Genomic DNA, 14,843 nt, shown 5'->3' on the forward strand with positions numbered 1-14,843 from the left:
TGAGAGCAGCCTGTTGACTGTAGTAATTATTATATCCCTCGTAGGAAGGCTCTGCGTAGGTCTCCTCATATGAAGCATATGGAAGCTCCCTATTTTTTATTTTTTTTAACAAACTTTATTTGTTTTTGTCACAAATACATAGTCACACTAACAAACATACATCAAATATACACACGAACAGACACCAGCTCATTAATCGACAAGAGGCACATAACAGATAATACAACCTTCCAAAAGGTACTTTTTTAAATTGTTTTTGTCATACAGGGTCAATCAGAAATAAACGTTGAAGACTCATTAAAGTGAGTTCTGCCTTCTTATTTACAATTAACTTTATGGTGTTAACATATGAATGGAAGTCATTTAAGAAAACGCAAAAGTTAGGGAGAGATTTGGAGCTCCCTATTCATAACGCTACGTCCATGGCAATGACGTCATCCCGCAGGATAAGCGCGCGCTTTCAGGCGACGGAAGTGGCATTTGTTTCTTCCGTTGTTTTCCCCGAAGTGACCCTAATACGGCTACTCGTTATTTTGAGCCGAAATGACGAGTTGCTGCGTGGTTGGCTGTAGAAACCGTTATTCCCCCAGCAGCAGCATTAAATTCTACCGGATCCCGTGTGGAAGCCGGCCTCTCCAAGTCAACCGGAGGCGTTTGTGGATAAAAGCGATCAAGCAGGCGAACGGGAAAGACTACGATTTCTCAGGACATGCTCGGATTTGCGGGGCTCATTTTATCTCCGGTAGCTTTAGTTTTAATCCGTCATTTAATACAGACAGAGAAAAGAAAGTATGAGATGTGTAATGAAGCTCCTCGTTTCTTTATCTACAGGAGAACTTTCCTTGGACAACGAGAGCCCGGATTTTGTGCCCTCCGTGTTTCCAAACAGCATTCAAAGACAGAATCAGTAAGCAGATGATGTGGAGTACAGCTTTTGTTCAACTATCTAGTCTGGTTGGTGGGTTAGAAAACGTTTGGCTAATCTTTTAGGTTCACCAAAACCACCACGACTTCCCCCTAGGGGTTTTTATTCATTACAAACATTCATTTGGGGGATTTCCACAGAACGCACTTGCAAGTGTCTCACCCAAGATCAACACTAGTCGTTATTTTAATCTTGGTATAGAAAACGTGACGTAACATTTATGCATGTTGTGGTTGAAACTGCAGGGGCACTGCTCCTCGCAGCTCGTTTAAGGCGATGTTAGTTTGTTACAGGCCCTTTTAGAGAGGCAGCCTTTCATTTTGTTTGTTTTCAGCAAAATCATCCTGCATGAAACTGTTCTGATGCTTGAACAGTTCAAAGTGCAAGGGTTTGCAAGATTTAAAGGTATTGACCAGACTGCTGAAAATAGTAGAAATTCGGTGGAGCTACTTTACCAGTGGTTTAAGTTATTATTATTATTATTATTATTGTTGAGTAAGTTTGTCAAATCATTATAGAAAATCCAAATTCCCCCCTAATCAGTGAAGAACTGTCTTTTGCAGGCGTCACTCAACAATGTCTTATCCCATCTTCACACTGGAGGCATCAGCGTCGTGGACTGGGAGCAAAACGGTTTACTTGCGAGTTTTGCTGTGTGCCAGTACACACCGGGAGAATCATAATACTTAATACTTATTGAATTATACTGACACAGCCTGATGCAGCTGAGAGCTCGAGATGCTGTGTGAAGCCCAGAACAGCACAGAAATAAAACAAAATACACAATAAAAGTAAATAAACTGACCGACTAACAGAGGTTTCAGAAGCTACATCTGACTGATTTAACATTGTCGTCTGCCAAAATGCTAACAAAAAATAAATACGGAGCTAGCGGCTGTTTACATTAGCTTCCAGAGGGAATACCTGGTATGTCGTAAGCAGCGGGTGAGCGCTCAGACTGGAAATTCTGATATTTTTTCTGCGCTTTTTAAAAACATCCAATTTTCTTAAAGAGCAAGTCACCCTCAAATCAACATTTTTTTCTGATAAACTATATAAATGCGTGTCTAATCGTGCTGCAGACACGTGTAGTCAATAGTTTTGCACTTTAGTGCATTTTAGTTAAAATTGAAATTTTCTGCCTGAAACTGTCAGTGTTGTGCCGTTGTCGGGTAAAAACTCTTCACTGCATTTGAATTTAAATCTGCTACCGCTATTGGCTAAGAGGTATGCTATGATGTAAACTGGAACATTATGATGTCACAATGTCGTGAGTGTGTGTATTTGTTAGTGGCTCCACCCTCTCGGTCTGCTAGGCAACAGCATTTGTCGCATTTTTCAAACATGAAGTGGGAGTGAGGTACGCTTCTTGTAAGGGGTGACTTGCTCTTTAAAATCCAAACTTTTTTTTTTCAGCTGAGATTTTAAAGGCTTTCTTACTCACGTCAGTCAAAGGAAACTTGTCTCTGGCCAGTTACTTTAAGTGTGATGCCCATATTAACCAACAGCGTCATAGGTTTGGTCTATATCTGCTGTAGCCTCACACAGATTTGCTGTAAACACTTTTCTATTTAAGGAGATAATAAGGAATTTTCATCTTTGACACTGAAAGTTTCCAAATAGCAAATTTAGGTGGAACTTGAAAAAAAGCTAACAGAGTTATCTTCTTGTTACCCGTCTTGTTCTTCAGTCGTTATTAACGTTGATGTTGGAAATCAAATAGGGGCGGAGATTTGTCGCTATGTCTTCGATTGTTGCTTTTCATTATCGTCAGACATGGTGTCTCAAGGTAATTAATGGGAATGACATTTAAAGTACTGCAAAATGACAAGTTACAACATTTGTCAGCAATTACATCTTAAAGGTATGATCAATTCTTTGTTCAAACCAATGAATGGATGTTTTTGTTGCTGCATTCTCTCGAGCTGTTAGTGATGACGGTGAATGGGTTGCTATGGAGCTTGAAAAATCAGCTTTAATGTACTCTAGCAGAGACACCTGCAAGTTAAACATACTACAGTATTTTAAAGTAGGGCTGGGCGATATGGCAAAAATAGAATATCACGATTTTTCCAATATTTTATCACGATTTCTATTTTATCACGATTTTTTATCCATGAATAGCATAACTTCAATTGCGTATTAAAGAAGAGAAACATTGAATAAATAAACATTTATTCATATTAGGGATAATCAACACAGTGCTAACACACTTATATTTTAAACTCACACCAGAGATGATAAAAGCCCTGAGAGAAACAATTACAAAAATCAGTTTTTCTCGTTTTTCAAGTAACTTAACATAAATTAAAATCGTAAACATATTTAAAGTGCAAACATGTCAATTGCAAACGTATTGTGCAAACATTAACTTGTTCAAAATACTATGTAGCTCCCAGTTGCTCATGTAGTGGATAGTTAAGCTCAAATACGGCTCTGATGTGCGGCTGGACCAGAGATCGCTTGTGGTAGCAAAAAACTGCGCATTCTGAATATTTTCTGCAACAAGTCTCTAAATAAAGTAACATTTTCCAGTGCAGATTGGAGACAACCCATAGAAGCACTGATCTGATCTCACTTCAGAGAAAAATAGAACAGGTCAGATGCACCTAATAAATAAAATTACAAACAAACTCAGGAATCTTTCTTTGCTTCCCTGTTCTGGTGCTGAGAATATCACTAATGCGGATCAAAGGAGATACACAGATGAATGCACCTCTTATTATTTATAAACTACATTTACTGCAGCTGGCAGAGGCAGAGATTGTTTCTATTGATACACGGATTTACAGAATCATTTTAAATGTTAATAGGGGAAGACTGCAGGAGGGAGCGGTAAAATACAGGGGGTCCCCAGCAAAAACAAGAAACTACGAGTCTGATGAAACCCGCTGGTTTTCCATCAGGCAGTCACGGGGCAGCTCCAGCGACCCAGTGACCGAGCTCAGTCCGGTACCGACACCGGCTCGGCAGAGGGTGGACGAGCCGAGGCGACGTCGTGCTCTGCTTAAGAAGCGGTGTTATTTTCCTGCTTCAGAAGAAGCGTCCAACGTGTTTTTACGCTTTCTCCGAGACATGTCACGTCGCTAAGTTGTTAGCGCCGCGCGCTAAGGAAACCCTGCGTTCCTCTTCGGAACGAAAACCTCGTTGTCGCTCTCAGCCGCGGCCGAAGCCATGTTTGTTCACACACAGGCGAAAACAAGCGGGGCACTAATATATTACTATGACTCACTCTGATTGGTTAAGGGTCAAACAAAGGCGTGTCATTCGCCTGGGGTAAGTTCCCTTTTCATTCAGAGGCAGAAATTCAACAGCAGAGCTGTGAATCGTGATAAAAAGGTCTCTCAACAATGACAGACCGTCAGATGTGTAGATCGTAAAACGGTCTAAAATCGTCGTATCGCCCAGCCCTATTTTAAAGAGGTCCTTCACTGAAAAACCATTTTTTAATGATCATTTCTGATTATAATCATGCAGGCGGAACATGAAAATAGTCTCTTACATCTATCTCCCGCACGATCTTCTGATAGAGAATAGACGGTGAAACTTCAGGATTAGAGAACCCTGACAGATCTACGTCACCCTGTCGCTTAACTTTAATGGACTCGCCCACCTGCAGCATGTCGTACGCTCTGCTGAGAAGGTCATTGGCTGCATACCCCCCTCCACACAGGACCTGTACACCTCCAGGACATTGAGTCGTGCAGGTCGGATCACAGCTGACCCGTGTCACCCTGGACAGTCTCTACGACTCGCTCCCATCTGGCAGGAGGCTCCGATCCATTCGGACCAGAACTTCTTTCCACAAAAACAGTTTCTATCCTCTGCGGTCAGACTCATGAATGACAAACGTAGACCAGCCCGCTCCAGCTGCTTTGTTTCAGTCACATAAAGTAGCTGCTTCTCTAATTACTGTCTCCCTATATTATTATTATTTCATTGTGTTTATTTCCTAATTCTCATTTTGCTTCTCATTTATTTTTGTTGCACCAAGTACCGCAGCAGTTTCCTACTGTTGTGATTCTGGCACATATGGCAATAAAACCTTCTGATTCATCTTGACTCACGACGGGGAAAACTTGGCTGTCCACACTCCACAACATGCCCTATAGGTTAAAAAATTGTAAGTCGCTTTGGGTAAAAGCGTCTGCTAAGCACATAAACATAAACACTCCACCACACAGCAGAACTCCTTCAGATTTGTGTTATTTGTGGAGATAAAACATCCTCATTCTCCTCCACCTGAATTCTCATTTCCCCAGAGTACAACTTACAAGGCATTCATTCCTACTATGGACCACTGTTCATGCACTAAAAAAACAAGTAAAGGACCTCTTTAAGTCAGCGGTTTATTACCTTTTTACTTTGAGGTCTCCCAACCCCACCTTCTAACGCCAAACACACATTAAAAGTGAAACAAACTTTATACAGTTATAACTCTCATACACTGTTGTGATTATACTATTGAGTGTGTTATTTGGGTTTTAAAAATATATTTTTCTTTACAAATATAATCTTTTTCGTCAGTTTATTTATTTATTTATTATTTTTTACCTTTGGTCCTCCCAGAACCAGCAGCTCCTTTTGTGCTTCCATTGCCTGATTTAACTTCAAGTCGTTAGATCTGCCTAAATCTTACAGAGCAACAGGGGTGGAAATAAAAATTTTTCTCCCAGCCACAGTGTCTGTTAGAGAAAAGTTTGTACCAGCCATTCAAACGTTTTACCAGCCGCTAGGGCTGCACGATATTAGGAAAACCTGCAATATTCGATGACAATGATTAATATTGCGATGACGATATTAGTTGCGATAAATAAAAACTTAACCTAGGAACAAAAATAATCAAAAACAAAGAAATAAAAAAAACATAAAAATGAGAAAAGCAAAATATGTGAGGAAAGGGAAAAGAAAATGAACAAGAAAAGGCGATCGGTGGATCCCGGGAAAAGCAGAATCAGCAGAAAGAGCAGAACAAAGCTAACTCAGGTGTTTGCTAACCATCAAAATTAGGTGCCGTCCGCCCCGTGGGCGGTACTCTGGCCTATGAGAACCCACCCAATTGGCCAAATGGGTGAAAAGCTCTATTTGATGTGTTTAAAAAAAAACATCACGCTTCTGTTTGACTGACAGCATGCGTCATGTAGGGCTGCAACTAACGATTATTTTCATAATCGATTAATCTGTCGATTATTTTTTCGATTAATCGGTTTGTTATTGTTTAGCTATTTAACCTATACAAGTGATGAATACATTTCAGTTAAGAAAAAGAAAAACATAAGAGAATTGTGCAGTTGACTGCAATCTATTTTATTGCACATGACCACAGTCAGCAGTGTAAAATGAGCTAAACAGTGCAAAATATCAGTCCAGAATAATTTTTTGGCATCAAAATATAAGAGGTAAATTCCATAAAAAATAATGTAGAATCTAGAATAGAGTTTGTAAGTGGTATGCATTGCTGGGGGTGAGTGTCTTGTTCCCCATGTAGTTGTCCATCGTTGCTTGTTTTTTTCTGCATAAGAAACACAAATAAACTGAATTAAGTACACATATAAAATAAAGCAGCACACACACTACAACACTAAATCAATATTACATTATTTGAATTAATTAACAATATACAGTGATCATTTATTTTGACAAAAATGTGTTGTGAGGCGTTTTACAGCGTTAGATAGTAAAACAGCCTTTTAATAGTTAAAAAAAGGACTTTCTGAATTTCTCCTGTATTTAAAAATTGAAAGCGTACAACTATGCCGCGTTATATTCACCTGGACACAGCTCGTCTGTATATTTTTCTCCGCGGAGTTGTCCTTTTTTGAATGAGGAACACAGTTATGGGTTTGTGCCGTTTTTCTCTTAACGAGAACATTCTTATAAACAGACGTGCTAAATTTGGCAAGTGCATGATTCACAACACGGAGGAGATTCACGATTGCATCTAGTCAATCAGAAGTAGAACACCGTAAACTGACGCGGCAAAAAAAAAAACATGTTTAACATCCACTATAACGAACTCAGCTAACACTAAGTCCCAAATGTGATCTGCGTTAGCTTGTTTATTTTCTGTTACTTACCGGACTTTCCTCTGCTGCATCAGCCCCCATGTTTTCATCTCAAATGTTCACTTAGGGACGTCGTGCTTCCGTCGTGCCATGCTAGATGGTTTTTGCATATTTTGCAGGTCACCCGTCTTTTCAAGGCATCTAGAGTGAAGTGCTCCCATACTCGTGAGGTTTTTGTCCGGGGTTTCTCTTGTTTTGTCGCTTCTATTTTTCTTCCGTATTTGTTGTTGATCCGCCATCTCTCACAGCAAGATGCGCGTCAGTAACGTGATACGTCATGAAAACCGAGGGCACTTATTGGCTAATTTCTTCTTCTACGGCCCCACTGGTAGATCAGTGGCTCATTACTGCCACACACTGGTGGCAAATTTAACAGATTGTAACCGATGTCAGATTGTGGTAAAAAATAGACTTTATGCGGTAAAATATGATTATTAAACAACTAATCGATGACTAAAAAAGTTGTTAACTATTTTAATAATCGATTATAATCGATTAAATCGATTAGTTGTTTCAGCTCTAGCGTCATGTGTGGCAAACATTTGAGCTGACCATTCATTACAATATTTATCTGATCTTTGCGATATGCATATTGTGCATGCTGATATCGCGATAACGATATATTTACGATATATTGTGCAGCCCTACCAGCCACACTTTTTATGTGAAACATTTGCCTCCGTTACCCCCGCAGCGCTATTTGTTGATAATCTGGACTGTTGGAGACAAGCCACTTGTTGAAGCAGCTTTTGTTTGTTTTCTTGTTTTCCGCGATGGTTATCAGGTTGTTTTCTCCCTCAAGGCATGTTTGAGGCTCATCTCATTATTTTCATGCTAGGAAATTTAAATGTGGGACGTTTTATCATTTACAAGCTAAGATGTTTTCTGTATGGTGCTAAATGTTATACCACTTAAGGGAGAGGCAGTTTAACTTACGTTCTCCCTTTGTTATTGTAGCACGATGGATGTAGCTACACTCATTAAAGGATCAATAAGATGTGAAATTCCATATAAATATGAATTATCAGTCTGATTGGTCTTTGAATATTTGATTTAATATTGCCTTTGGGTCTTTGGACTTTTTAGGGAACACATACTTCATATTAATTCAAACAGAGTCAATTATATAGTTTATAAACATGAATTTATTTATTTATTTAGTTTATTTCAAACAAAGGAAACGTACATAATTAAAAAAAAAATAACACAAACAGGAAAAATACATATCATCATCCCTTTTTTCTTTTCTCTCTCTAATAGGGTTGTCACGGTATGAAAATTTAACCTCACGGTTATTGTGACCAAAATTATCACGGTTTTCGGTATTATCGCGGTATTTTTTAAACGGTGTTGCATATGTTCAGAAAGCATTGATAGTCCTGTTCTACACAAACCGAAATAGTTTTGAAAAGGTTTAACAGTGTTTATTAAACCTAAAATAACACAAAGCCTTAGCAAAAGTGCAACTTTTCACAAGTAAAGGAACAAATAGCTTCTTTTTCTGGAACATGTTACAGTAGTCAGTGCAGGTTTAAATGATACAAATCCAAACATTCAAAACATAAACAATATGTAAACAAATCAAAGAAACACCACTTGTTTTCTTCATTATCAAAATGAAAATCTAAAACTCCAGTCCACACTTGACTTGAGCGCTGTACAAGTCAACCTTAAAAAAGATGTATTTAAAATAAATATCCACTTTAAACAAATTACTAAAATAACTACTACACTATGTAATCATATCCAAATGTTCAAGTATAAATGGCATTGAATAAGTAAACAAATCAATGACAAGGAACTAATTGCATATTTCTCTTCATTATCAACAAATAAGATGCTTCATGCAGCAACAGGGTGTCCGTGACATGGTTTAAATGCTGGCAGAGGGCGCTGCGGCTGCAGTATGTAGTGACTCGTTGCATTCTCCCTCAACCAGAAGTCCTCACGTCATGCATTTAAGCTAAAATGCTAATGTTAACTTACCTTGCACTGGCTGTAGAGCCGTGGGTGATGGTCACACAGATGTGCCTTTAGATTCGAAGTGATGCTGCCTTTTGCAGACACTGTTTCCTGCACGTTCTGCAAACGGGATAGCAGTCTTCTATTAACTGTCCCTCAGCACTTTTCAGAAATCCAAAATATGCCCATACTTCCGATTTAGTCTTCTTTGAGGGCTGATGGATGTCCTGGGCGCTGCCGTCTCTTCCTTCGGCCATTATTTCAGCTTCAAAGTTTTGGTTGCAAACTAAAAAGTGCGTGTGCGCGGGAACTTCAGCTGAAGCGACGGTGGCTGGTAAGGGTCACCGCGCCTAAACCGCCGCCACGGTAAACCCACCGAGATAATTTAGTTTTTAAAAAACTGGACAGTTATTTTTATTGTCAACTTTTTTACCGGGGTTTACCGCTATACCGGTTACCGTGACAACCCTACTCTCTAATTCTATATTTCTAAACTAATGATTATACAAGACAAATTATGATGAATGGTGTTAGACAAGATAACAGACAATGAATGAAATGATAGAAAAGCTAAGATGTTTTGTAGCAAAACCTTATTAAGTATCTGAGACTTCAGTTTGACTGTATGGTTTAACAAGCTGTAGATTATTCATAAACCCATCCGATGCCAGTGTGCAGCTCTACGATACCCTTGTGTTGGACGGTAGCTCTTGGCGGTCCAGAGGAGAGGCAGCCAGGGCGGTGAGGTCTCCGAACGCAGTGGCTCCTGGAATCTCAGTCGCAGCTCCATTTGGATTCACTTGTCACCGGCCATAAGATGATACCAGGGCCTGCTAGTTAGATGTTCCACGTCTGGGGTGTTGTAGCGTCTGATACCACTCGCAAGCGTTGCAGAGAGGCTTTGACCTTGAGGTCAAAAGAGAGGATGGTCCCAAGTGCCTGCTCACCCGGTCAGCCTACCAAGTAAGCTGGCTAAGAACTGACTAGCCTAGTGAGCTAGCCTATATTAACTACTGTTTACAGATTTAGACAAATCAGAATTTGCCAAGTTTAAAGGTGTTGCCAAACTACCTCAGACAATCACTCCTTCTCCCAGATACTTAGAGAGGTTATTCTTAGTGTGAAGTAAAAAGGTTTTAACCATTCATGATAATAAGGGGATATTATTGTGTTCATACTAAAAGATTAAAATCAACAAAGGCTTATCTGGTGTAATTTAAGATCTGAAATAAATGGTTACAGGAATAACTTGCTTACCTATCATTCATTAATGTAAGGGATAGGACACATTATTGAACACTTTGGATTTAAACATAATGTTCATTCAACAAAATATGATTATATAACACATATGAAATTATAGTCATTTATGAGCCAGGGAAGACGAGCTTTATTCAAAGAGGAAAGATAAGAGGTCCTGCGTCTCTTGCAGCCTCGAGGACTCATGACTTACTAGAGGATAAGTTAAGAACATTGGCTCAAGTTCATAGACATCATATTGACACCGCAGTGTCAGATTGACCTGTATGAAGAAGTTTGGCCCATAAGTTAACTTCTGGCCATTTGGTATGCTACATTATTGATAGAGGTTTGTTATGTTGGGTTGAAAGACTAATTATTCATCTAGTTACCAGATAAATGGGCTGACCTTTTTTCTCCCAAAGGAATGGTCTTAGAAGGGGTCGCTCAAGAGGTCTAAGAGAAAAGGACGAACTGGAGGAGAAACCATTTTCTCCTGAAGCACCTGAAGCTAAGCCTCCTGTTGACCCCAACCCCCCTGTTTTGATGGAGATTGAGATTTCAGGAGAAACACCATGCCTGTCACCGTCAAAGCCAAAGGTAGCAGCTCCTATTTGTTAACAGTTCAGATAACATGTAATCCCTGGTCTTACTTACATGTTCTGTTCCTGTCATTTAGGAAGAAGCATTGACCAAAGAAGTTGTGCCAGAAATCGAAAACATGGAAATGCAGGAAACATCCATTATAAATAAAACATTACCAGAACAACCAAAAGGCATTTTACCAGTAATTGAAATGTATCCTGTTGTGACCCTAAAGCCTCTCATTATGCAAAATGGTGCTTTTCGTTGTGACCTGTGTAATGAAACCTTCGCCAGTGCGTCACAGCTTGTGAAACACAGACGGCAGCATGAAGAACCTAAGTCCTCTGATTCCAGTGAAGCAGGTTTGACTGAGCCCCATCCCGTCCCTAACCAGGAGCCATCTTTTCCCTGTAACATGTGCGATCAATTTTTTACGACAAGTCGCAACCTCAAGCGTCACAAACTGCTTCATGTTAAAGACTGCAGGAAGTGCCTCCGGTGTGGTACTATGTTCTGTCGACGCCACAACCATTTTTTGTTTTGGCCACGATCCGAGCTGAAAACCTTGGTTCAAAAAGACTCTTTGAGTGCTGAGGCGGACAGTTTAGACCACAGTCCTAAAAAGATGGAGCCTGATCAGTCGTCAGAAATGGCTGAAACAGTTTCTTTCACTGATAAACATGCTGTTGTAGTCTCTGAACTCACACCAAAGATGTCCAAAACTGCTGAGACACAACCACCAACTTCTCTTTCTAATGAGCCTTCAGTCTTAGCCTCTGAACAAGTCTTAAAGATGTCAGAAACAGCCGAAACTCAACCACCAGTTCCGTCCACTGATGAGCCTTCAGTCTTAGTCCCTGAACAAGTCCCAAAGATGTCAGAAACAGCCGAAACTCAACCACCAGTTCCGTCCACTGATGAGCCTTCAGTGATTGTCCCTGAACAAGTCCCAAAGGTATCAGAAACAGCTGAAACTCAACCACCAGTTCCGTCCACTGATGAGCCTTCAGTCTTAGTCCCTGAACAAGTCTTAAAGATGTCGGAAACAGCTGAAACTCAACCACCAGTTCCGTCCACTGATGAGCCTTCAGTCTTAGTCCCTGAACAAGTCTTAAAGATGTCAGAAACAGCCGAAACTCAACCACCAGTTCCGTCCACTGATAAGTCTTTGGTCTCAGACCCTGAACTTGTACTGACTACCTCCTGTAAGTTACCAGAAATCATAAAGCCTTCCCTGGTGTCAGTGCAACCCCCTCCTGCACCCTGCCCACCACCTCTAGTCTCCACATTCCAGACAAACAGAGACAGCTCAACTGAATGTACGTCGATGCCCAACGACACACCTGATTTAGGACTATACGGTCTACCTCATCATCAAGAACTCCCATCTGCGCTGAAAGTCTTTTCACCTCAGTACCTCACCTCAGCGCTGCTTGATGTCGAGAGAAATTATGAATATATTTTAAACAGGGCAAAGACTGTTCAGGTTGAGAACGTTGTCGAGGAGGAACCAGAGGACCCGGATGAACCAGTGTTCATTTGTCCAGTTGTGACACCGGTGAAGCCGGCTAAAGGGGAAAAAATTGCTTATGACCTGGAGATAATCTTGTGATGCAAACCATGATCTAAGTGTTGCTGATAAAACTGCTGCAGTTTCACTCCACTCACCGAGTCACTGATGTACATTTTTTGAAATACTTCATCGTAGGACAGGTGCTTATTATGCAAAAGCAGACAAGAAATCACTGTCTCTTGGTTACATTTTGATAGTACTGGAATACCAAGATGAGCCTTTGAATGAAGTCTTGATCCATCTCATTGTAGGGTGTGTGTGTGTGTGTGCGTGCGCGTGTGCGCGCGCGCTGCAGGTGTTTGGAACTTTTAGTGATAAGATTTAGCTCAAACTCACTGGTATTCTCTGCTTTAGTTGGATTTTACTTCTCTCTTCACCTGTGATGGGTGACTCATATCTTAGTTAGCTTAGAACTTTTCGTCCCCACCGTTTGGCTAATTGGTAGCATGTGAAATACATCTCAACAACCCCTCCACCACTGTTGCATTTCGAGGGAAAAATCTTTAGAGGACACCTAACGATGACTTCATTTATCATACAAGTTACCTTTGATTGGAGTTTTTCTACCTCAGCTAATAGGAATCATTTGCTTGTTTACACAGGTTTGCTACATTTGGACTTGATCTATGCATATTGTGCACTAACTTGCTACTTCTTTTGTATTTAGTACAAACATTGTAGATTTATTTTTGTTGTGTTGCGGTGCAAAAGACAGCAATGGCATTGGAAGGAGAGACTGTCATTCAGACATGTGTAGCTTGTATTGTGACTGCTGTTGACCCACCGACTTCCTTGACTGTTCTGTCTTCTACCGTTGTTAACTGAACTTTTTTATTCTGACAGTAGCTTGGTCACCATTTTATTTTGGATGTGTTTGTTGCTGCTAGTTATTTTGTTTTTATAAATCTTGTATCTTGACCGTCACCTTTATTCTTGTACAGGATACAGCTACCAGAGCTATTATCTTAAATATCTTGTTTTTGTGTCTCATTAGCTGCCTACATCCTAAAAAATAAGCCTGCTAGAGTACAAATAAGCTAACCCTACTTTCTACAACTTCACTGACTTTCGAAAGGCCATTGGAACATGAAATAAATGAGTTGTGCATTGTGTTATAGTTTATATTCCTAACAAATCTACACTGAAATAAAAACTATATTTGCAAGATGCATCTTGGCTTGTGTAGTTCTTGTCTGCTTTTCCTAAACTGTGTTCTGAACTGAAGAAAGGCTTATGTCAAGTTGCTGTCCATCAGTCTGGGAAGGATTTATGGTCGTATCCGAACAATTTATGGAGTCCACGACTCAAAAGAGAGATTATTAAAAAGAAGACAGTTTTTGTAGGCGTGGATGTGTCAACAAACTCAATCCAAGGTCACATGCATTACTTGGAGAAACTGTCGAAACGCCTAAAGTCCTCAAACTCTACAGGCCTCGGTTAGCAGGTAAAGGTTCATGACAGGACAATTAGAACCAGCCTAATCAAGTCAGGATTGTTTGGAAGGATTTCAGGAGAAAGCTCTGCCTCTCTGAGGAGGACAAGCCAACACAACTTAGGTATGCAAAGCTGGATCTAAATTAATCAGAAGAAAGTTGGAGCAAAAGTCATTGGGTAGATGAGGCTTAAGTTGAGATGATTACCCATAATGCGCATAACTTACTGTGGAGGAAACCAAATCTATATCTGCACAAACACCTGACGTATGCCAGCTAGTGAGTGGGAGGCTGATGGTCTGAACTTGTTCTGCAGGCACAGAGCCTGAGCACCTTGCAATCATCGAGTGGACGATGACTTATGGTCCACTCCTTTGGTATCCAGAGGAGGTCATGATCATGACCTCTGGATACCAAAGTACTGTAGAGTGACACAGCAGAACTTTGGACCAAATTGGGTCTTAAAGCAGAACAATGAACCTAAACATAATTGGTCTTCTACAACAGAACTAGTGCAAAAGAAATCAAGGTCATGGTCCAGTCAAAGCCCCGACCACAGCTGCACCATCTTTTTACATTGCTGCGACGCTGGCACAGGAGTTAAGTGCTCTCCCTGTAATCGAAAGGTTGCTGGTCAGTGGCTGCCGTTGTGTCCATGGGCAAGACACTTAACCCACCTTGCCTGCTGGTGGTGTTCGAAGCGCCCATGTACAGCGGACTCGCCTCTGTCAGTGCACCCTAAGGCAGCTGTGGCCACACTGTAGCACATCACCACCAGGGTGTGAATGGGTTAATGACTGATTGTGTTGTAAAGCGCCTTGGGGGATTCCAGTACTTTAGAAGGCGCCATGGACGTAAATGTTTTGCCCCCCCCCCCCCCCCCCCCTTTCCAAATTCAAGTTTTGACCCCTGCACTTTTTACCATCCAAAAACAATCTTCGTCGTCTTCGTCTTCCTCCGCTTATCCGGGTCCGGGTCGCGGGGGCAGCATCCCAATTAGGGAGCTCCAGGCCGTCCTCTCCCCGGCCTTGTCCACCAGCTCCTCCGGCAGGACCCCAAGG

The 14,843-nt window shown here is 40.8% G+C and overlaps 1 protein-coding gene and 1 long non-coding RNA gene across 2 annotated transcripts; one reads left to right on the top strand and one right to left on the bottom strand.

Moving 5' to 3' along the window:
- The first annotated feature begins 398 nt into the window (after nt 1-398).
- Nucleotides 399-13,518, top strand: LOC107390508 (protein SON). Its single transcript, XM_015967264.3, has 4 exons — nt 399-742; nt 832-907; nt 10,617-10,791; nt 10,871-13,518. The coding sequence occupies exons 1-4, from the start codon at nt 544-546 to the stop codon at nt 12,386-12,388; spliced, it is 1,968 nt and encodes a 655-aa protein (XP_015822750.1). The 5' UTR covers nt 399-543; the 3' UTR covers nt 12,389-13,518.
- On the bottom strand, nt 6,209-7,083 carry LOC129164703 (uncharacterized). Its single transcript, XR_008564205.2, has 2 exons — nt 7,003-7,083; nt 6,209-6,437 (listed from the first exon to the last, which is right to left on the bottom strand). It is a non-coding gene; the product is annotated as an uncharacterized lncRNA (long non-coding RNA).
- Nucleotides 13,519-14,843: the final 1,325 nt, after the last annotated feature.

The sequence above is a fragment of the Nothobranchius furzeri genome, chromosome 15 (genome assembly GCF_043380555.1).
Source record: "Nothobranchius furzeri strain GRZ-AD chromosome 15, NfurGRZ-RIMD1, whole genome shotgun sequence".
Classification (NCBI taxonomy): Eukaryota; Metazoa; Chordata; class Actinopteri; order Cyprinodontiformes; family Nothobranchiidae; genus Nothobranchius; species Nothobranchius furzeri.